The 24,204-nt window shown below is 43.6% G+C and overlaps 1 protein-coding gene across 2 annotated transcripts; it reads left to right on the forward strand.

The window, feature by feature from the left end:
- Positions 1 to 2,807: 2,807 nt before the first annotated feature.
- Positions 2,808 to 23,919, forward strand: LARP6 (La ribonucleoprotein 6, translational regulator). 2 transcript variants are annotated; one of them, XM_074294666.1, is made up of 3 exons: positions 2,808 to 3,376; positions 17,221 to 17,431; positions 20,359 to 23,919. In XM_074294666.1, the coding sequence occupies exons 1-3, from the start codon at positions 3,108 to 3,110 to the stop codon at positions 21,424 to 21,426; spliced, it is 1,548 nt and encodes a 515-aa protein (XP_074150767.1). In that variant the 5' UTR covers positions 2,808 to 3,107; the 3' UTR covers positions 21,427 to 23,919. The 2 variants fall into 2 exon arrangements, with proteins under 2 accessions (XP_074150767.1, XP_074150768.1); XM_074294667.1 differs by having other exon boundaries at positions 2,879 to 3,125.
- The last annotated feature ends 285 nt before the right edge of the window (positions 23,920 to 24,204 follow it).

Consider the following 24,204-nt stretch of genomic DNA (forward strand, 5'->3'; position numbering starts at 1 on the left):
TTTCAGCCAAGTATCTCTTTCCAGGGATTTCTCCATTAGATCATATTCTCTTCATCTCAGATGTTCTTTCATTAGAGCCAGGATGGCAGAATAAGGTAGGAACTCTACTGAACTCTCCCAAATTCACCTCCAAACAACTATTAAAAATGCCTTAAAATGAATTGTGGAAAAGAAGAACTAACAAAAAGATGGAATGAAACAATTTTCCAGCCTAAGACAATTAGAAGGTTGGAAGGAAAAGTCTGTCTCACTTGAGTAAAAAGGAACACAACCCAATACAGGTGGTATCTGAGCAAGCCAGAAGTACACCATATCCTAGCAAGTCAGCAAAAAATCCTGATCCCTTGTGTAGGTCAGAGGTAAGGCCTCATGGCCCTAACACAGCAGGTCTGATGCCAGGCCCCAGACCCCAACACAAGAAACTCAGGACAGTGTCTTCTTCACCTAAGAAACAGAGCCCAACTTTAAAAATCACCAAATAGGCTGGGAAAATGAGCAAAAAAAAAATCCAAGCATAGAAAGTTACAGTAGTGACATAAACTCAGAAGAGTCAAAATATCTATATATGAAATATCAAAGAAAGTAAAATGTGAATTGGTTTTAGTTCAAAAAAGAACCCCTGGAAGAATTCATAAAGGATGTTAAAAATCAAATAAGAAAGAGGGAAGAAAAAATGGAAAAAGAAATGAAAGTGATACAAATTAAAAGCAAGAAAACCATTAGATTAATAAGTAAAACTAGAAGTTGGTTTTATGAAAAAATAGATAAATCATCAGTTATTTTGATGCAAAAAAGGAAACAAGAAAACCAAATTACTAATATCAAAAATCAAAGGGATAAATTCACCACAAAGGAAGAAGAAAATAAATCAATTATTAGTATCTATTTTCCCTAATGAATATCGATGCAAGAATTTAAATGAAACACTAACAAAGAGATTACAGCAATATATTACAAGGATCAAGGACTTTGTGACCAGGTAGGATTTATACCAGGAATGCAAAGCCAGTTCAGCATTAGGATATCAATATCAGCATAATTGAACATATAACAAAACCAACAGAAATCATAAGATTATCTTGATAGATGCAGAAAAAGCCTTTAACAAAAATAGAACATTTAGTCCTATTAAAGATACTAGAGAGCATAGGAATAAATGAAAAATTAAATAAATTCCTTAAAATGATAAGAAGTATCTATTTAAAACACCAGGAAACATATAATGGGGATAAGCTAGAAGAAGCCTTCACGGTAAAATAAGAGGTAAAGCAAGGATGCCCATTTTCACCAATATTATTCAATATTGCATTAGAAATGTTAGCTTTAAATAAGAGAAGAAAAAGGAATTAAAGGAGTTAGAATGAGCAATGAGGAAACAAAACTATCACTCTTTGTAGATGATATGATGGTATATCTAGACTATCCTAGCAAATCAACTAAAAAACTACTTGAATTAATTAACAACTTTAACAAAGTTGCAAGATATAAAATAAACCCACATAAATTATTAGCATATATATATATATATACATACTTTATCAACAAAATTCAGCATCAAGAGGCTGAGAAATTCCATTTAAAATAAGCATAAACAATATAAAATACTTGGGAGTCTACTGAAGAGGAAGAAAAAGAGGAGAAGAGGAGAAAGACAAGAGGAGGAAAAGAGGAGGAAGAGGAAGAAGGAAGAGAAAGAGGAGGAGGGAGAGGAAGAGAAGGAGAACAGAGGAGAGCAACTGTGTTGCCTAATTGGCCAGTTCCAGTTGGGCCCCCAGTGGGGCAGCTCTTATTCCCTCTCTGGAGGTTCTTATTTGTCTTACATAGTGGAAGAGGGCCATGACATGCAAGTGAATTGGATTTAAATGAGGGAGGGCTGCAGCAAGGTCACCTGGCTCACTTTCTCCTCTGGAGCCATCTGGGATAATAAGAAATGGTTACTGTTTAAGGAAAGGGGGAGGGAAAGAGAGAATTTGGAGCTCAATTTTTAAAGAAATATTATTTTTAAAAGAATAAAGGAAACTTAGACCTGGAAAAGGTAGGCTACATGAGGACGAACTAAAATTGTGAAGCAGTCTTTGCTGTGCCTCCATCTTCTTTCACTGTAACCCTTTCTTCCTTTAATATCCTCTCTGGGGGGCTTTCCCAGACACCCATCAGCTGGATCCCCTGTACCTTGCCTTCCAGCACAAAGTCAGATTTATCTTGTGCTTCATTTCCTGAGGATTCTGATCAGTTAACTTCACAAAAGGCATCTAAGCTGAAGTGTAATATCATGAGTAACACCATTCCTTCCAAGCACATTACTTGTATTCCTCCGAGTTAGAAACTTGTATCTGAAGTGGGTGCTTTTGGTGTTACCCCCAAGGACCATGGATGAGAATGCCCTAGCCTTGGGCAGGCCTGAGGATCTGGTCCCCTTAGGCAGTCCCGGTCATTCCCAGGGTCAGTCAACCATCCCAGACAATGACCTTCTCCTGCATCACCATCAAGCTCATCCATGAGGAAAGGGTCAAGCCTAAGAGATGACGTTGGTCTGAAACTGGAGCCAGAGCCCCAGGATTTAAATACAAGCTCTGTCGCTTGCTACTGATGGTCATTTAGTCTGGACTCAGCTTCTCCATTTGTGAAATGCTAAGGTGACCACGATCTCCAGAAATCTTTCCGAGCACTCCCTCTGGTTCCCGCACTACTGAATGCTACTTTCTCTCTGGACTAGGGCCCCTTGCTTCCGTGCAACTTGAGATGAATGGGGGTGGAGGGAGGTGGAGTGTCGGGAATTGGGGGGTTAATTCCCGGACAGACATCAGCTGACCCCCGATCGCGACGCAAAAAGCACAACTGAAGTTGACTCATCCTCCAGCCCCCCTCCCCTCCTTTCCCCCAAAGGAAAGGCTCAGCCCAGTGCTTGGCGAGCCAAATTTGCTGCTCCGGAGGCCGGCCCGCCCGGAGAGGGGCAGCTCCGACCCCTCAAGTCCCTCCCCTCCCGGAGCCCCAGCCAGTCTCCCGCTGCCGCCGCCCCCAACCCGACAGGCAGACCCGGGCAGGCAGGGGAGGCCGCCACGCTCCCAGCCCCGGCCCCTCGGCTCCGCCCGCTGTCCGGCTCCGCCATGGCTCAGCAGATGGAGGTGGGCGGCGGGGACGGCGCAGGGCCAGAGGAGGATGCGTTGGGAGAGGAGGAGCAATACGAGGCTTGGTCCGGGATTAGGAATCCGGTGCAGATTCGAGTAGCCATCCAGGCGGCCGAAGAGGAGGGGGACGAAGAGGCCGGGGCCGCGATGGGGGGGTTCGGGGAAAGGGAAGACGACGGGGACGCGGCTCGCTATCTCAGCCCCGGGTGGGGCAGTGCCAGCGAGGACGAACCTAGCCGCGGCCCCAGGTACTGGGGCGGGGGAGGCCGGAGGGGCGGGGGCTGTGGGATGGGGAAAGTGAGGGGAGGGGGCGCGCCGGAGGACTGCTCGGGCGGCCGCGCGCGGACTGGACGCGCAGCGAGGGCTCTGACCCTCCCTCCCCGGGGTCCCCCCTAGGCTGCGAGAGCTAGCCCTGGGCGCCGAGACCGCGCTCGCTGGCGACACGCACGCAGCAAGCGCCACATCCCGGCCCCTGCCCGCATCAGAGGGGAGGGCCCGCAGAGCTGGGGGCCCATGCTGGCTCTCTCCGATCCCGGTACTGCAGAGTTTGAGGGCTTCTTCCGGAAAGCCGCACGTCGGGACCTCCCCCGGCTGGCCCGGAGGTGGAGAGCGCAGGGATGCCCCTGAACCCGAGTGCCAACAGCTCCGTCCCATGCGTGGGGGCTGGCCAGGCATGCCCATGGGAACCGCACTGATGGAACTTACTCACCCGGGCTGAATGCACCCAGATCACTTTTTTTTTTTTTTTTTAACTAAGAACTAAGTGCCCCCTCCCAGCTCCCAACGCCGAGAGTGTGGTAAAAGAATATTAACTCCCCCCCCCCCCCGGCCCCCCGCCCCAGGATGCCATTATCTGTGTAATCCAAACTGTCTCCTTTCCTGTGGTGTTTCTCTGGCTCTCTGTCTCCCTCACTCCCGCCTTCCATCTCCCTCTCCCTCTCTCTGTCTCTCTCATCCCCCCTCTCTCCCTCACTCCCGCCTTCCATCTCCCTCTCCCTCTCTCTGTCTCTCTCATCCCCCCTCTGTCTCTCTCATTCCCCCTCTGTCTCTCTCATTCCTCCCTCTGTCTCTCTCATTCCCCCCTGTCTCTCTCATTCCCCCCTCTGTCTCTCTCATTTCCCCCCTCTATCTCTCTCATTCCCCCCTCTGACTCTCTCATTCCCCCTCTGTCTCTCTCATTCCCCCTCTGACTCTCTCATTCCCCCCTCTGTCTCTCTCATTCCCCCTCTGACTCTCTCATTCCCCCCTCTGTCTCTCTCATTCCCTCTCTCTGTCTCTCTCATTCCCCCCTCTGTCTCTCTCATTCCCCCCTCTGTCTCTCTCATTCCACGTCTCTCTCATTCCCCCTCTGACTCTCTCATTCCCCCCTCTATCTCTCTCATTCACCCCTATCTCTCTCATTCCCTCTCTCTGTCTCTCTCATTCCCCCCTCTGTCTCTCTCATTCCCCCCTCTGTCTCTCTCATTCCCCCCTCTGTCTCTCTCATTCCCCCCTCTGTCTCTCTCATTCCCCCCTCTGACTCTCTCATTCCCCCCTCTGTCTCTCTCATTCCCCCCTCTGTCTCTCTCATTCCCCCCTCTGTCTCTCTCATCCCCCCTCTGTCTCTCTCATTCCCCTCTGTCTCTCTCATCCCCCCCTCTGACTCTCTCATTCCCCCCTCTGTCTCTCTCATTCCCCCCTCTGTCTCTCTCATCCCCCCTCTGTCTCTCTCATTCCCCTCTGTCTCTCTCATTCCCCCCTGTCTCTCTCATTCCCTCTCTCTGTCTCTCTCATTCCCCCCTGTCTCTCTCATTCCTCTCTGTCTCTCTCATTCCCCCCTGTCTCTCTCATTCCCTCTCTCTGTCTCTCTCATTCCCCCCTCTGTCTCTCTCATTCCCCCCTCTGTCTCTCTCATTCCCCCCTGTCTCTCTCATTCCCTCTCTCTGTCTCTCTCATTCCCCCCTCTGTCTCTCTCATTCCCCCCTCTGTCTCTCTCATTCCCCCCTCTGTCTCTCTCATTCCCCCTGTCTCTCTCATTCCTCCTCTGACTCTCTCATTCCCCCCTCTATCTCTCTCATTCCCCCCTGTCTCTCTCATTCCCTCTCTCTGTCTCTCTCATTCCCCCCTCTGTCTCTCTCATTCCCCCCTCTGTCTCTCTCATTCCCCCCTCTGTCTCTCTCATTCCCCCCTCTGTCTCTCTCATTCCCCCCTCTGACTCTCTCATTCCCCCCTCTGTCTCTCTCATTCCCCCCTCTGTCTCTCTCATTCCCCCCTCTGTCTCTCTCATTTCCCCCCTCTGTCTCTCTCATTCCCCTCTGTCTCTCTCATTCCCCCCTGTCTCTCTCATTCCCTCTCTCTGTCTCTCTCATGCCCCCCTCTGTCTCTCTCATTCCCCCCTCTGACTCTCTCATTCCCCCCTCTGTCTCTCTCATTCCCCCCTCTGACTCTCTCATTCCCCCCTCTGTCTCTCTCATTCCCCCCCTCTGTCTCTCTCATTCCCCCCTCTGTCTCTCTCATCCCCCCTCTGTCTCTCTCATTCCCCTCTGTCTCTCTCATTCCCCCCTGTCTCTCTCATTCCCTCTCTCTGTCTCTGTCATCCCCCCCTCTGTCTCTCTCATTCCCCCCTCTGACTCTCTCATTCCCCCTCTGTCTCTCTCATTCCCCCCTCTGTCTCTCTCATTCCCCCCTCTGATTCTCTCATTCCCCCCTCTGTCTCTCTCATTCCCCCCTCTGACTCTCTCATTCCCCCCTCTGTCTCTCTCATTCCCCCCTCTGACTCTCTCATTCCCTCCTCTGTCTCTCTCATTCCCCCCTCTGTCTCTCTCATCCCCCCTGTCTCTCTCATTCCCCCCTCTGACTCTCTCATTCCCCCCTCTGTCTCTCTCATTCCCCCCTCTGACTCTCTCATTCCCCCCTCTGTCTCTCTCATTCCCACCTCTGACTCTCTCATTCCCCCCTCTGTCTCTCTCATTTCCCCCCCTCTGTCTCTCTCATTCCCCCCTCTGTCTCTCTCATTCCCCCCTCTGACTCTCTCATTCCCCCCTCTGTCTCTCTCATTCCCCCCTCTATCTCTCTCATTCCCCCCTCTGTCTCTCTCATCCCCCCTCTGTCTCTCTCATTCCCCCTCTGTCTCTCTCATTCCCCCCTGTCTCTCTCATTCCCCCCTCTGACTCTCTCATTCCCCCCTCTGTCTCTCTCATTCCCCCCTCTGTCTCTCTCATTCCCCCCTCTGTCTCTTTCATTCCCCCCTCTGTCTCTTTCATTCCCCCCTCTGTCTCTCTCATTCCGCCCTGTCTCTCTCATCCCCCCTCTGTCTCTCTCATTCCCCCTCTGTCTCTCTCATTCCCCCCTCTGTCTCTCTCATTCCCCCCCTGTCTCTCTCATTCCCCCCTCTGACTCTCTCATTGCCCCCTCTGTCTCTCTCATTCCCCCCTCTGTCTCTCTCATTCCCCCCTCTGTCTCTCTCATTCCCCCCTCTGTCTCTCTCATCCCCTCTCTTTCTCTCTCATCCCCCCTCTGTCTCTCTCATCCCCCCCTCTGTCTCTCTCATCCCCCCCTCTGTCTCTCTCATTCCCCCCTCTGACTCTCTCATTCCCCCCTCTGTCTCTCTCATTCCCCCTCTGTCTCTCTCATCCCCCCTTCTGTCTCTCTCATTCCCCCCTCTGACTCTCTCATTCCCCACTCTGTCTCTCTCATCCCCCCTCTCTCTCTCATTCCCCCCTCTGTGTCTCTCATTCCCCCCTCTGTCTCTCTCATTCCTCCCTCTGTCTCTCTCATTCCCCCTGTCTCTCTCATTCCCCCCTCTGACCCTCTCATTCCCCCCTCTGTCTCTCTCATTTCCCCCCTCTGTCTCTCTCATTCCCCCTCTGTCTCTCTCATTCCCCCTCTGTCTCTCTCATTCCCCCCTCTGTCTCTCTCATTCCCCCTCTGTCTCTCTCCTTCCCCCCTCTGTCTCTCTCCTTCCCCCCTCTGACTCTCTTATTCCACCCTGTCTCTCTCATTTCCCCCCTCTGTCTCTCTCATCCCCCCTCTGTCTCTCTCATCCCCCCTCTCTCTCTCATTCCCCCCTCTGTCTCTCTCATTCCTCCCTCTGTCTCTCTCATTCCCCCTGTCTCTCTCATTCCCCCCTCTGACCCTCTCATTCCCCCCTCTGTCTCTCTCATTTCCCCCCTCTGTCTCTCTCATTCCCCCTCTGTCTCTCTCATTCCCCCTCTGTCTCTCTCATTCCCCCCTCTGTCTCTCTCATTCCCCCTCTGTCTCTCTCCTTCCCCCCTCTGTCTCTCTCCTTCCCCCCTCTGACTCTCTTATTCCGCCCTGTCTCTCTCATTTCCCTCCTCTGTCTCTCTCATCCCCCCTCTGTCTCTCTCATTCCCCCCTCTGTCTCTCTCATTCCTCCCTCTGTCTCTCTCATTCCCCCTGTCTCTCTCATTCCCCCCTCTGACTCTCTCCTTCCCCCCTCTGTCTCTCTCATTCCCCCTGTGTCTCTCTCATTCCCCCCTCTGTCTCTCTCATTCCCCCTCTGTCTCTCTCATTCCCCCCTCTGTCTCTCTCATTCCCCCCTCTGTCTCTCTCATTCCCCTCTCTGTCTCTCTCATCCCCCCCCCTGTCTCTCTCATTCCCCCTCAGTCTCTCTCATTCCCCCCTGTCTCTCTCAGTCCCCCTCTGTCTCTCTCATTCCCCCTCTGTCTCTCTCATTTCCCCCTCTGTCTCTCTCATTCCCCCCTCTGTCTCTTTCATTCCCCCCTCTGTCTCTCTCATTCCCCCTCTGTCTCTCTCATTCCCCCCTCTGTCTCTCTCATTCCCCCTCTGTCTCTCATTCCCCCCTCTGTCTCTCTCATTCCCCCTCTGTCTCTCATTCCCCCCTCTGTCTCTCTCATTCCCCCTCTGTCTCTCTCATTCCCCCCTCTGTCTCTCTCATTCCCCCTCTGTCTCTCATTCCCCCCTCTGTCTCTCTCATTCCCCCCTCTGACTCTCTCATTCCCCCTCTGTCTCTTTCCTTCCCCCCTCTGTCTCTCTCATTCCCCCTCTGTCTCTCTCATTCCCCCCGCTGTCTCTCTCATTCCCCCTCTGTCTCTCTCATTCCCCCCTCTGTCTCTCTCATTCCCCCTCTGTCTCTCTCATTCCCCCCTCTGTCTCTTTCATTCCCCCCTCTGTCTCTCTCATTCCCCCCTCTGTCTCTCTCATTCCCCCCTGTCTCTCTCATTCCCCCTCTGTCTCTCTCCTTCCCCCCTCTGTCTCTCTCATTCCCCCCTCTGTCTCTTTCATTCCCCCCTCTGTCTCTCTCATTCCCCCCTCTATCTCTTTCATTCCCCCCTCTGTCTCTCTCATTCCGCCCTGTCTCTCTCAGTCCTCCCTCTGTCTCTCTCATTCCCCCTATCTCTCATTCCCCCTCTGTCTCTCTCATTCCCCCTCTGTCTCTCTCATTCTCCCCTCTGTCTCTCTCATTCTCCCTCTGTCTCTTTCATTCCCCCCTCTGTCTCTCTCATTCCCCCTGTCTCTCTCATTCCCCCCTCTGTCTCTCTCATTCCCCCCTCTGTCTCTCTTCATTCCCCCCTCTGTCTCTCTCATTCTCCCCCTCTGTCTCTCTCATCATTCCCCCCTCTGTCTCTCTCATTCCGCCCTGTCTCTCTCAGTCCCCCCTCTGTCTCTCTCATTCCCCCTATCTCTCATTCCCTCTCTGTCTCTCTCATTCCCCCTCGGTCTTTCTTATTCCCCTCTGTCTCTCTCATTCCCCCTCTGTCTCTCTCATTCTCCCCTCTGTCTCTCTCAGTCCCCCCTCTGTCTCTCTCATTCCCCCTATCTCTCATTCCCCCTCTGTCTCTCTCTCATTCCCCCTCTGTCTTTCTTATTCCCCTCTGTCTCTCTCATTCCCCCTCTGTCTCTCTCATTCCCCCCTCTGTCTCTCTCATTCCCCCTCTGTCTCTCTCATTCCCCCTCTGTCTCTCTCATTCCCCCCTCTGTCTCTCTCATTCCCCCCTCTGTCTCTCTCATTCCCCCTCTGTCTCTCTCATTCCCCCCTCTGTCTCTCTCATCCCCCCCTCTGTCTCTCTCATTCCCCCTCTGACTTTCTCATTCCCCCCTCTGTCTCTCTCATTCCCCCTTCTCTGTGTCTCATTCCCCCCTCTCTTTGCCTCTATCTCCTCTTTCCCTTTCTATCTCCCTCATTTTCCCCCACTGTCTGCTTCACTCTTCCCTCTCTATCTCCCTCTTCCCTCTCTCTGTCTCTCTGTGTTTCTGTCCCTCTATGTATCTCTGTCTCTCTCTTTCTCAGTATCCTTCCCCCTCTCCCCAGTTGAATGGTGAGAGATTTGTAGATTGGTAAGTGGCTGAAGGGTAGATTCACAGAAGTTTTCATTTGTGGTTCTTAACTCTATTTGCAAAGTTCCCTCACTTGTTGAATTCCCCAAACTTTATACCACTCTATACCTTAGTAATATATACCACTCAAGCACATTATCCTTTATAAGGTGACTTACTCATTTTGGTTGTGGGGGAAGAAGCATTGCATGGGTTCTAGTCCCATCTTGCCCACTAATTAGCTGTATTATCGTGGCAAAATCATTTCCTTTCTCAAACCCTCAGTTTCTTCATAAAGTGAAGGAATAGAAGGTTTGATGATATCTTAGGTGTCTTTATATTAGGTGGATTTTTAAGCTTCTTAAATCTGCTACTCTGGTTCTTAATTCTAGACAATAGCATAAAGCCCAAGAAATCTTTTTTTTTTTCCCCTAAGTCCTCCTGCTCTGTACCATAGCTAATGGCAATACACTTGCCATCTATGTCCTTCAGACTTCAGAATACTCTTTGGCTTGGCTTAGTATTCAAAGTCTAGAGACTATTTTTCCTATGTTTGTTCTAGCAGGCTTCTGTGTTTCAGCTCCTGAACCCTGATCACCAGTCAGTCATAACTTTGAGGATCTCACAGGCTATCAAGTCCAACTAAAGAATAAAAACAATCCTCTCCAAACCAAAGCCACCAAGTGATCTTCAGCATTTTCTTGAAGACTTTCTACTGCTTCTAAGGCAGTCCATTCTACTTCTGAATAGCTCAAATTATTAAGTGTTTGTCCTGTTATCAGCCCAAATTAACCTTGTTCCAACATCCAACTATTGGTCCTGGTGTTACTCTCTGGGTCCCAGGAGAATGAATTTAATCATTCATTTTTCATAAGAGAGACTAATACATGACAGCTCTTGTGTTGTCTCTAAGACTCTTCTTGGGGGAACTAAACACCTCTGGTTCTTTCAGCAGATCCTCATAATATGAACAAGAGGCCTTTAACAATTTGGTGTCCTAAATCATGGCACCCACAGTTGAATGTAGTACAAAAGATATCCAACCAGGACAGGGTATAGTGGGCCTGTTTACCTTCCTAGTGGTAGACATTATGCCCTTCAGTTGGCTGGAATGATATTAGATTCTTCAGTTGCCACGTCACAGTATTCACACGATATCAGAATTGAATGACCCCCCATTAGGGGTCATCCAAGCTGGCTCAGATCTGAAAAAGAATCCTCTCTACCACATCCATGATGTCCAGTATTTGTTTAAAAACCACCAAGTAGCATTGTAGGAAGAATGCTGGGTTTGTAAACAGAGGAGACAAGTCCAAATCCCTATGTTGTTACTTATTGCCAATGTGAACTTGGATAAATCACTTAACCTCTCTGGACCACAGTTCTAATGTCTATAAAATGAGGTTGACTTGGATGATCTCAGAGGTTCCTTCTTGATTAAAATCAATGATCCATTTGAATAGCTTAGAAAGTTTTTCCTTACATCATTAGTGATTTAGAGCACCTTTTCACATGACTAGAAATAGTTTCAATTTCTTCATCTGAAAAATTGTCTGTTCATTTCCTTTGACCATTCATTAATTAGAGAATGACTTGAATTATTATAAATTTGAGTCAATTCTCTATGTATTTTAGAAATGAGGCCTTTATCAGAACCTTTGAATGTAAAAATGTTTTCCCAATTTATTGCTTCCTTTCTAATCTTGTCAGCATTAATTTTGTTTGTAAAAAACTTTTTAACTTAATATAATCAAAATTATCTATTTTGTGATCAATATTGATCTCTTGTTTGTTAGGATTTGTTCACAAATTCCTTCCTCCTCCACAGATCTGAGAGGTAAACTATCCTGTGTTCTTCTAATTTGTCTATAATCTCATTCTTTGTGTCTAAATCATGAACCCATTTCGACCTTATCCTGGTATATGGTATTAGGTGTGGGTCCATGCCTAGTTTCTGCCATACTAGTTCCCAATTTTCCCAGCAGTTTTTGTCAAATAGTGAAATCTTACCCCAAAAGCTGGGGTCTTTGGGTTTGTCAAACGCTAGATTGCTATAGTCATTGACTATTTTGTCCTGTGAACATAACCTATTCCACTGATTGACTCTTTCTTAGCCAGTAACAAATGGTTTTGATGACCACTACTTTATAAAATAGTTTTAGATCTGTTACAGCTAGTTTTTCCTTACATCAAGCCCAAATATTCCTCTTTGAAACATCCACCCGTTACTTCTAATTCTGGATTCTACAGGAAAGAGAAAATGTCTAAGTGCTCTTCTACATGATATTCAAGTAATCATCATCTGTGGCTTCATTGATCCAGGAGTTCCCTCCACATAGTACAGAATGTGACCTGTCCATACCTACACGCCATCTGTGTGACTCCAATTCAAGTCCTCCCAGACATTTTACACAGGAATCCACTCAGTGTGTTGGAGACCTTCCTCAGTGTCTCCCAACATCACAAGGGTCACTGTAGAGCTCTTTGGCTGTCTGCCATTCATTCCTTTCCACATGACTAACTCATCTTAGAGTTCTTATTAGGGGCATTCAATATGTATGTCTCCATTGCCCATTTTTTAAAATTTGTAAGCCATTGTATTCCTCATCTCACAGTTTTACTATCTGCCCCAGATATGCATATTGTTGCTTGAACTTTATGGAATATTTATCAAAATCCACATTGAAATCTGAGAAGTAGATTTCCTTCATCCACTTGTCTAAATGGACAGATCTCTTTGAGTGATGACAAATATCTTTCGAAAGGTTCTCTAGGATTGTAGGGTTTGATTCAATCAGCACAATGCCATTTATGATGGAAGAGATCCATTGCAGAATTCAGATTGAAGAAAGATCACTTTGGATGATTGTGATTTTAACATATATTTTTTTAAATCAGTGATTTGTATAAAGTCATAGAAATATGGTCAGCTCTGGTGGGTATGTTCTGTATTCACTGTGTGTTTATTATGAGGTCAAGGACTGGGATTATTTCTGTGATTAAATCTTCTAAGGAATTCTGAATGATATCAATGTATTTTTGGGAAACACCTTGTAAAAGATTCAACTTGTAAGATAGAATTTGGTCTACAAAATTAAATGCTTTTTTTCATCAGTTAACAGGAAGCATAAAGGGATCTTATATGCTTTACTTCTTTCAGTTGATTATGAAATAGTAAAAATGTGACCAATTGTTGAATGTCACTTGCAAAGGCCTGCTTATTCTCTACTAGTATTCTCTGTCACGATGACTTTCATAAAATTTTGTCGAATATATTTTTACTGTGTTTAACATATATTGGATTGCTTCCCATCTAGGGGATGGGATGAGGGTAAAGGAGGGAAAATTGGAATATAATGTTTTGCAAGGATCAATGTTGAAAAATTATCCTTGCATAGGTTTTGAAAATAAAAAGCTTCAATAAAAAAGAAAGCTAAAGGGTAATAAAAAATAAATAAAAAATAAATTTTTGTAGAGATGGGAAAGTAGACACAATGATTAGTGTTATTGATGCTCTCTCATTTTTAAAAAATATTAATAAGATTCTTCCACACCTTTGGCATCTTCTTCTTTAGGTATCTTGTATATTAGTCTCTCCTACTCTCCAAATTTCATATGATAGCCCTTCAAATAATTGAAAGCAATTGTTATATCTGCACTAAGTCGTCTTATCTTTTCAAAGCTAAACATTCCCAGTTCCTTCTAGTGCTTCTCATAATAGTAACATAGGGCTCTTCACCATCCTGTTTCCCTGTTGTCTGCTTGCTTTACAGCTTATTAATATTCTTCTTAAAATATAGAACAATAAGCTAAATTCAGTGCAAATTGATGTGGCCAGTGTAGAGTTTTTTATTATTTTTATTCTGAACTTAAACAATAAATGATAATGATGATGATGACGGTGATGATGGTGATGATGATAGCAACTAGCATTTAAATCATAATTTAAGACTTACAGATTCTTTTCAAATATTAGTAGATATTTCTGTATGCATAGAGAATAGAAAAAAAAAAAGATTGTACATGAAACTATAGATCTCTGTTGTGTACAACTTGCTAGGACCAGGATAGACTTTATTCATCCTGTTACCTCTGCAAAAAATACCATTCTTGGTTTTGCTTAGAACTTGGAATCAGACTCAGTATCTTGTTCTCTTACCGGTTACACCTCCCTGTAGCTGATCAGTGGCCAAGACCTATTGACTCTTCCAGGTAACATTTCTCCTTTAGGTCCCCCTCTTTCCTTTGACAGGCACTTGTCACCTCACACCTGGACCATTACAACTGCTTGCTGATAGGTCTCCCTGCCCCAAGTCTTCCCCAATATAATCTGTTCTCTACTGAGTTATCCAAAGGCTCTGCCTAGAGTACAGACCTTATTAGGTTAGTCACCTCCCCTTACTTGTTCAATCATCTCTTATCACCTTCCCATGGGCTCTGAAAGCCCTTGCTATCCGACCCTTTCTACCCTTCCAGTCTTCCTGCACCATGTTCCTCTCCACCTACTCTACTGTCTAGTAACAATGGCTTTGTTCCTTACCAAGACATCCCATTTTCCAGTTTCCCACATTTTCCCTGCTTTCACAAACACCTCTTCATCCCCATCTCCTAGCTGGCTTTCTTCAAGTCTTTCTCCATCTTCCACATTAGTGACTTCCTTCCCAATTTTCTCCAATGTACCCAGTATGTATTTCTTGTTTGTACATAGGTGCATGTTGTTGCCATCATTAGACTCCTTATCAGTAAGAATTCTCTTTTGCCTTTTTGGTATCCCCAGCATTTAGCATTATGTCTGGTACAGCTAGAGAAACACACACAATAGAAACAAGAGAATACATTCTTTCTCACCCCATTCACTATTTGACTTCTAACTTAGTACTGTCCAAGAGGCAGGGTAGCTAGTGCTTCAAAGAAAGAGATTATTTTTCTAATGCAGAGATTTAATTTATTTTTTGAATTATGGATCCCTTTTAAACTGTGGTAAAGCCATTGGACCCCTTCTCAGAAAAAAAAATTAAATATATAAAATAAAACATATAGGATTACATAGAGAACAAATGACATTGAAATAATCATAATATTTTTCCTATTCAAGTTTATAGATTCCTCCTAAAAGCCACTTTACAATTCCAGGTTAAGAACCCTATTTCTAATATATATATATATACACACACATATATATATATATATATATGTATATATATATATATATATATATATATATATATATATATATATATATATATATATATATATATATATAGTGTCTTGACTTCCCCAGAATACTCTACTGGGCAGAAGCCTTTTTAGTGTCTCAATACTCAGCAAAGCTTTGTAAGGGGATGGGGGGAATTGATGTGCAGTTTCTGGGACTGACAAGATTTAGCTGTGGCTATAGAAAACAACTTCTCATTATGTCTGTGCAGATTTTATCACCAGCAGAAGCTAAATCCCTTTGGCACCAGAGCTGCTTCTTCAGATAAGCCTTGGTTCCTGGTTTTCTCCACCTGTTCACCTTTACCCTCAATTCTTTAGACAATTCTTTGGACTCTTCTCCTTTCTAGTGTCCAGTGTCGTCACTTAGCAGTTCTCTGAAATGTTTCCTGATATATATATATATCCAAACCATTAAAAGGTATGGCCAAAAGGACAATCTACCATGATTCAGCACCTGAAGGACCCTTGTAGATGAGCAATATTCAGAACTTTACTAACCATCCTGTTCCATTCTTCTCTCAAAGATACCTGTCTTTTATACTACAAATAAGTGACACATGACTTTTTATCACCATGACATTGCAGGGGAAGACATACCATAGATTTATTATTCCCATATATTATCTGAAAGTTTTTTAAACCAAGCTGTTATTAATAATAAACTTGCCTGATAACAACTGTAACTTTCATTTGTACAATACTTTGTAGTGTAGTATTCAAATAGCTTATTTCACTTGATATATCTCATGTGAGTTTCATAAAACGTTGTTCTTTGGGTCATCTATAATTTGTGATTCTTTACAAATTTTAATAGTTCATTATTTGCAGCCATATGCAGTATTTGCTTAAATGTTCAATGAGTGTATGCTTTATTATGGAATCTTCGAGATTGACTGATATATAATAAGCTCACTAATCTGTGGTTTCTTTGATTCTCTTTGGAAATGCTTATAAGAGGAAGAATTTCATTTTCTACTTTCTAGTCCTTTAATAACTGTTCATTTAAGTAGCAGGTTGCACATTTTGATAAACAATTACACAATTTCATCTTTAACATCCTGTAAAATCTTTGGGTGGCTGCTTTCCATTTTTGTAATTTATCTTTATCCCTGTGATTTATCCCTATGTGGTTGGGTTTTTTTCCACCGAGTGCAGACACCTATGTTTTTATGATACTTAGATCTGCTGTATAGAATCAGAGAGTTGAAAGGGGCCTTTGAGGCCTTCTAATCTAACTTCTCATCCACAGTTGAATCCTTTTTCTATTGTATCTCTGCCAACTGTTCATCTAGCCCCTTATTAAATACCTCCATGGTTGGGAGACATCCAGGTATCTGTTCCATCCCTTCAGACTCTCTATTTTAAAGGGGAACCAGGGAGTGGAGTCTTTCTAACTTGCCTTGCAAAGAACAGGATGTAAATTGAATGTGGTCTGTTTAGCATCAGCTTTTCATTCCTTGGTCACATTTTGCATTGAGACCATTGGGCTGATTCTTGAGCTGGCCTACTCCCTTTGATATACATAAAGAGCACCATATTTTGATTTAGGTAGTCGTCTCCCAGTTCTTTTTTGGGACTACTTCCTTTTAAGTTTATATCTGTCTCATCACACCTTTGGAACTTCCCTTTATACTATTCCAATGCTGAGCAGAAATGAAGAGAGAGAAATCCTTCCCACCCTTGCTGCCTTCTCCACCAAGGTAAAGTGTGCAGGGAATTTGTTCTTCAAAGCTCACTGTTTATACTCTCTCTATTAGAGCAGATCACCACTTTTTAAATTCTCACCAAATTTATCTCCATCAAGGGGCAAAACACCATTGTCTCTGCCAATCCTTAACCACAGTTCCCAAGTTTTGTTTTGTTTTGTTTTGTTTTGTTTTGTTTTTGTCTATTGCACTCATTTTTCTTGTATTTCCAATAAGGTGATTTAAAGTAGTTTTCAGACTCCCTATGGGTTAATGACTTAAAATTCTTATTATTTTCATCCTTATATCAGCATCCACATTTTGTCAAAAATTTCTTTGCCAAAATTAAATTGCAAAAGGAATAATTAATTTATATGCATGAAAATACACATATATATTATTTATGAAAATAATTTTTGTTGTCACTTCAGTCATGTCTGACTATTTGTGACCTCATTTGGGGTTTTCTTGGCAGAGACACTTGAGTGGTTTGCCATGTCCTTCTCCAGCTTGTTTTATACATGAGGAAACTGAGGTAAATGGGGTTAGGTGACAAAGTTTTACAGCAAGTAAGTATTTGAGGCTGGATTTGAAGTCAGATCTCCCTGATTCCAAGCTCAGCCTTTTACCCACTGTATCACCTAGCTGTCCTTTGTTCCATTTTATACCTTGTCCTTTGTTAGGAAATGAATAGTATATTCTTAGATAAAGACATTTTTGAGCATTAGATTGAAGCATAGTTAGGAACCAACTTTGAAGTAATTCTTTTGTGAAGTCACATTCAAGATGTGAATCCTTTTCTAAAAAAAGAAAACTTTAGCACATCACCCTCACTGTGGTGTTCCTCTTTCTCCTGTGATCAATTACAAAATGGTTATTAGCATGATAAATTTAATATTTCTTATTGGTTTTAGTGGCACAACCACAAGCGGAGGGGAGAATGATGGTTCTGACCAGGACCAGGACTGGAAGCCGCCAAGCTACGAGTTAATCTTGAAGCTGGTCGATCAGATTGAGTTCTATTTCTCAGATGAAAACCTAGAAAAAGACGCCTTCCTGCTCAAACACGTTAGAAGGAACAAGCAAGGATACGTGAGTGTCAAGTTACTCACATCTTTCAAGAAGGTAAGACTGAATTTGAGGAAGTTGTTTCAATGCATTCAAGAGAAATTAACTCATTTTTCTGACAGACTGATAATTTTCTTTAAACAATTTTTAAATTGTGAAATAGAAAATCATCAATAACATTTTCATAAACAAAGAAAGTCAGAAAAGAGGATTGTGTATAAAACTGTGAGTGTATTACATAAAATATATGTGTCTGTACATACACACATCAACCTATTTGATAGTGAGCATTTATATAGGGCTTTAAACTCTTCCAAGTGCTTTACAAATTTTCTCATGTTATCTTCACTTGAATGTCAAATGCTATTATTATTTCCATTTTACAGATTAGGGAGCTAAGGTAAATAGAAGTTAAATGACTACCTGGAGTCATACATCTAGGAAATATCTGAGATAATATTTGAACTCAACATCTACCTTCCTGACTTTAGGTCCAACACTATCCTGCTTGTCTATATCCCTTTATGAATTCCTTTTTCCCATTTGTGTATTTTTAAAGGTTTCATTGATTCTTTTATCTTTTTTTTGTCATGGTTGTCCCTACCTCCCAGTTCTTCATTTTACTCATATTCCACCTCCCAAAATAGAAGCCCTCTTTTGTAGTCAAACAAAACAAATATCTACTACATCAGATCAATAATTTTCTATTTCCTTTTGCAAAGAGTGAGGAAGAGGATGTGAGTTTAAATAATAGGAGAAGGGATTTAGATTAAATACTATGAAATAGTCTGAGATTGGAACTATAGATGATTATAAAAGTTATAAAATTATATTATAGTTATAAGTTATAATATAAAAGATTATAAAAGAGTGTCACTTTGGTCACAGAATCACTCTAATGCACTTGGATATCAGGAATAAAACTTTGTGATGGCACAGATTAGCCAGCTTCAGGGGAGCCCCAATAGTCCTTGGGTTCTGTGAAATTCAAACTTTTAAACTGGTGGGTTCCATCAGCAATCTGAGGTTAGGAAGTAGCAAAAAGTAGCTCGAGAGTTGTTGTTTAATTGCATTTCAGTTGAGTCCAACTATTTAAGACCCCTTTTGGGATTTTCTTGGCAAAGATACAGAAAGTGGTTTGTCAGCTCATTTGACAGATGAGGAAACTGAGACAAACAGGATTAAGGATTAGGATCAGACAGGATCCAAAGCTGGATTTGAACTCAGGAAAATGAGTCTTCGAGACTCCAGAGCCAGTGTGCTATGGCACCCTGGCTGCCAGCCCTTTTGAGAAGTTTCTTGGCTCACAGATCATAGATTTAAAGTTTAGAAGCCACTTAGTCCAACCTCCTTATTTTACCGATGAGCAGCTAAGGCCTATAAAAGTTGGCTGACCTCACTACAGTGGGGTTAAGGTACAGCATGTCCAACTGGAGCCGATCTGTCTAATCAGAAGACTCTTTCACAGCTGTGTCAGGCACAAGTAGTCCACATGAATATTCGGAGTAGAAATGTCTCTAAATTTGTGGATCTCATATTCACCTAGAAAGGCCAAATGCCTTGTCTGAGATCATGCAGGCAATAGTTGAGTCAATATTCAAAGCCAGGGCCTCTGACTCAACCACACTCCCTTTGGGTCTCTTAAGGTGGAACTATAGTCTAAATGGCTTCTGATTGCAGTATATCAAGGAGGAAGCGGGAGCACCCCCAACGGGTGCTTCTGTTTTGTAGTCCTGGAATGGAGGTGGAAGAGGAGGATCCCCATGGATTTTTGTCAATCAGAGAAAATGTGAGAGTAGATTCTTGCTCCTCAGTACTTCCCAGCCAGAAAGGAAGCAGGCTTCAAAGCTTGATGAGTTGCACAGCTGGAAGATCCTTTTCAAAGCATCAAGTTGTCTTGTGTACTTTGGCATACTTTCATACCATTCAAATGCAGAAGGCCCTAAAGCAAAGCATTTTCTCTCCAATAGTTTTCCAGTTCCTTTTGTCCCATTTCATATTTCTGAGATTCAATTTGAGGCATTCTCCTGATCTCACTTGCAATGTTGTAAGGAAATCCCAGAGAGCCCTTGAAATAAGTGTAGCAATAGGGAGCCCTGGAGGAACCCTTAAGTACAGAGGAGAATCAAATTGCAGCTGGTATAAGTCTCTTCTGGGAGGCCTTCTTTTTTTCTGTTTTGAGCATTAATTATCTCTGAGCTTTAGTATTTCTTTACTTAGCATCTTTATTTGTAGCTTGTGATGAAGTATGACACCCACCTCCTGACAAAGAAGTGGTGCACTCATTGTGCAGATTGAGACATGAATATTTTGGACATGCCCAATCTGAGAATTTCTCCTACTTGACTATACATATTGGTTTAAAAAGACTTTTTGTTTTTCTTCTTTTCTTTTTTTTTAATTTTAACAGTTTTAATAATGTTACATATATTTAAGGGTAATGGATCTAAGAGAGAATGGGAAATAATACCTAGGAAAGATTGATCAGTGACTAATAAAAAGCAAATCCAACAGCAGTAATTACAATTATAGTCTCTTCCTTAAGATGAAGTGTATAGAGTGTACTATTATCCAAAGCCCAAGGAGGTTGTTGGAATATGTTGCTCTACGACCACAGAACTTCTTTTTTAATGGGAACTTGGTTGATTAATGGTATACATGGTTTATTCTTTTTTAGGTGGGAAAGAGGAGAAACATTTTTTTATTAAGTCAAAATAATATCCTTAGTTATTGAAGTATTTTGTTTTTGTTCAGTCATTTTCAGCCATGTCTCATACTTTGTAACTTTTTTTTGGCCAAATATATTAGAGTTGTTTGCCTTTTCCATCTCCATTTTACTTGGATTCTTTCCAGCCTATGACATGGTTAAGTGATTTGCTTTTGTACCCAGGAAGATGAGTCTTCCTTACATAGATATAGTCGGTATAAATTGATGATTCTGAAGGAGAAGTTAAATAAGACCCTTTCAACTTTGCCTTTTCCAGGTAAAACACCTTACTCGGGACTGGAGAACCACAGCCTATGCCTTGAAGTATTCCGAGACTCTGGAGTTGAATGAGGACCATCGGAAGGTGAGGAGGATTACACCCGTTCCTTTCTTCCCTGTGGAAAACCAGCCCAGTAGGATGCTGCTGGTCTATGACCTCCACCTGTTCCCCAAGCCGTGGGCTCTGGCTGTGCTCCAGGAGAATGGAAGGCTGCAGGAGAAGGTCATGGAGCACCTTCTAAAGGTCTTCGGAACGTTTGGAGTCATCTCTTCTGTACGGATTCTCAAGCCGGGGAAAGAGTTGCCTCCAGACATCCGGAAGTTCAGCAGCCGGTACAGCCAGGTTGGGACTCAGGTGTGTGCCATTGTGGAGTTCGAAGAGGTGGACGCTGCCATCAGGGCCCACGAGTCCATGAGCCTGGGATCCCCCAGCAAGGGCAGCATCAAAGTCGTGCTCATCGGTATGAAAGCCCCCAAGAAGAAAGCACCCAGGGACAAGAGCCAGGAGGAGGAGCCCGCCTCAAGTGCCCACCACCACAAGACGCTGAATAAGAGAGTAGAGGAGCTCCAGTACCTGGGGGACGAGTCCTCAGCCAACAGCTCCTCAGACCCCGAGAGTAACCCCGCCTCCCCCATGCTGGAGAGGCGGTATGTGGCTGCCAGCAAGCTTAGCCCTTCCCTCTACCACAACCACCACCTGAGTCCTAATGCCTCCCCCCGCTCCAGTCCCTGGAGCAGCCCTCTGCTGCAGCGGAAAGGAATGTCCAAGAAGTCTCCCCTGGCCGAGGAGGCCGTGCTCAGCTCCGGTGCCGGCCCCGACTTTGTTCCCAAGGGGATGGATTACTCCTCCGACAGCAGCGTCACCCCCTCCAGCAGCCCCTGGGTACAGAGGCGGCGCCTGGCCCAGCTGGGGACGCAGGAGAAAAGTCCGGCCGCCAGCCCGCTGCTCACCCGCAAAGTCCAGAATGCAAACGGGTCTCCCGTGGGGGTGCTGAGGCTGCCCAGAGGCCCTGACGACACCAAGGGATTTCATGGGGGCTATGAAAGGAAAAGGGGCTTTGTCTAAGCGTATGTTCGCCATCATTACAGCTCTGCAGAAGAACCACCTTTATTTTCCTGGGTCCGACAGAACCGCTGGAATGGTCAAGGGCCGCCCCAAGGACGAGTTTCGATGTTTTGTACTGGTGTCGATTTCTTAATTTATATATTTGTATTGGCAAGGCAACTACATTTTAAAGAACATCTCCTCGTTCCAAACAGCCATTTATCCCAGCATGGGCACTTAGATAGTGCCCTGTATGTGTAAACTTAATGGTACCAAATAGAAATGGGAGAGAATCTTTAGGAAAGATTGAATAGATACTATTTTTCTGCTCTTACTTTTTTTCAAATAAAACTCCTTTGAGATGAGGTATGTGGAGAGATTGTGCTACCATTTAGAATCCTCAGAAGCTAGTGTGGGAGTTGCTCAAAGACCAGAAGTTTTTAATGTCAACCTAGTTGATTGATGACAACATAGTTTACTCTCATAGTCAGTCAGTAAACATTTATTTAGTGCCCTCTGTGTGTCAGACCCTGTGCAATCAAAACAAAAAATATCTATCTCCTCTTATGGAGTGAATTAAAAATAATTGGCTCTAAGGTCCCAGGCTCGCTTTGGCCCGTTGAGATGATGAACTGATATATCATTTGGAATTAATGAATTGGCTATCTAGTCCTAACAAGAGGAAGCACAGTGAAACAGTTCAGCTTTCCCATGTTCCTTCCCCAATTTCAGTGAATCACAGAGGGAACAAAAGCAGTGATTTTATTACATAGGCTTCCATTTATGCAAATGAAGCTTATTATTGTAATTATTTGATGGATTTTTTTTTCATTTTTCCCCAGCAGGAGAGATTGTGTGGAAGTAAAGAATTTTTGTATGTTTTCTGTACCGTTTTGGCCACCGGGGTAAACTGTGTACTGGACTACAGATCATTCAAAAGTAGATTTTAGATTTCTTTAACATACCTTCTATTTTCAAGGGGACAGAAGGGAAAAGATTTATCTTTCACTACCATGTCCCTGAATTCAGTGCCCCCTTGCTCCTACAGTTTCATTGACTTCTCTAGTCAACCATTGATTCCTCATGTTTCTGCACTGTACACACACACACACACACACACACACACACACACACTGTACACACACACACACACACACACACACACACACACACACACACACTTTTAGAACACAATTGGATATTACTATAAGAAACCTCAAGGTAAAAGTTTTTAGAGTTAATATTTTCTGTGGTGTCAGATTACCTTCACAGTATAACATCCAGTTACTCTGTATTAAGTAGTCTCCTCCAGGTGTAGCTTGCCGGCCATTTACTTGTTAAACTCCTTGGATTCTTTCCAGCCTATGACAAAGTTTTCCTTTTGGACTTTTCCCAAAGCTAGGCAAGCTGGATCTTATGTCTTGGAAACTTTGTGCCATCCTTTCCTTATTCTTCTTTTCCTTTTCCCCAAACTGTTTACACCCTACCCTTCCCTTTTTGTAATGGCACTTGTCCTTGCTTCCACACAATAAACTCAAAATGTCCAGGCCACCTTGCCAGTTAGTCTGCTCTTTCCTCAACTCTGGCTAAACCCTCAGCTATGGCACAGTTTCACTGTTTGTTAGCATAGCAAACCCTTCCCAAAAAGCTTGGCTGGGAAACCCAGCTTAGGGTGTTTTTACAGATGTTTTGTTGATTTTAATAAAAGCCAGATCCCACTTCACTCTCCAACATGAAATTCTGACTTGAGACAGGATTTACCAAAGCTAATCTTCAGGAAAACAGCCTGGAACACCAAATCCCTTTCCTATATGTAAGCTTACCATACTAATTATCCATCACCTAAAGGTGTGACTGTGTCAAAGGGGCTTTGAGTTGATTTGTATAGTACAAGGGTCAAAAATATGAGATCTATTTTTTAAGCTATGCTATTAATTATTTGAGCATTTTGTATGTAAGCATTTTCCAAAATATGAATTAGGTCTTCCTTGTATTTTTATAGATATCAATGTTATGTATATTTTTAATTGAAGCTTTTTTATTTTCAAAACATATGCAAAGATAATTGTTCACCATTGACCCTTGCAGAATCTTGTGTTCCAATTTCCCCTTCCTCCCCCCCCATCCCCTCCCCTAGATGGCAAGTAATCCAATATATGTTAAATATTCTTAAAGTATTTTTGAGCTACTAATTTAGAGAACAATAATACAATTTTATAGAAAAGTTCTGTAGATAAGGTCCACATGATATAGATCTAATCTTACAGAATCATGGACCTAGAACTGAAAGTAAACATTCCCCTCATTTTACAGTGAAGGAAATTGAGATCCAGGAAGGTGAAATAATTTGTTCATAATCACACAAGGGTTAATATCAGTCTTGATTTGAATAAAGATCTTCTAACCAAAGGGGTAGCTAAATAATAGTGGATAGAGCTCTGGCCTGGAGTCTGGAAAATCTGAATTCTAACATGACCTCAAACACTTGCTAGCTGTGTAACCCGTGGCAAAACATTTAATTCCCATTTGCCTCAATTCCTCATCTCTAAAACGGGGGACACATTGGAGAAAGAAATAGCAAACCATTTCATTATCTTTGCTAAGAAAATTTCTGACAAGTTCTTGGGTCACAAAGAATCCGTTACAACTAAACAAAAACAACGACCTCTAACTATGAAGCACTTTCTACTTTACCATTACTTTTAAGTCAAAAGGTGTGATTTAAATCCAGGTTTTGACATTTGCTGCTGGGTGCCCAGGAAATTATGTGAGAATTGTCTGCTAAGGTAATGATGAGTT

This window comes from Sminthopsis crassicaudata, chromosome 2, assembly GCF_048593235.1.
Source record: "Sminthopsis crassicaudata isolate SCR6 chromosome 2, ASM4859323v1, whole genome shotgun sequence".
NCBI lineage: Eukaryota > Metazoa > Chordata > Mammalia > Dasyuromorphia > Dasyuridae > Sminthopsis > Sminthopsis crassicaudata.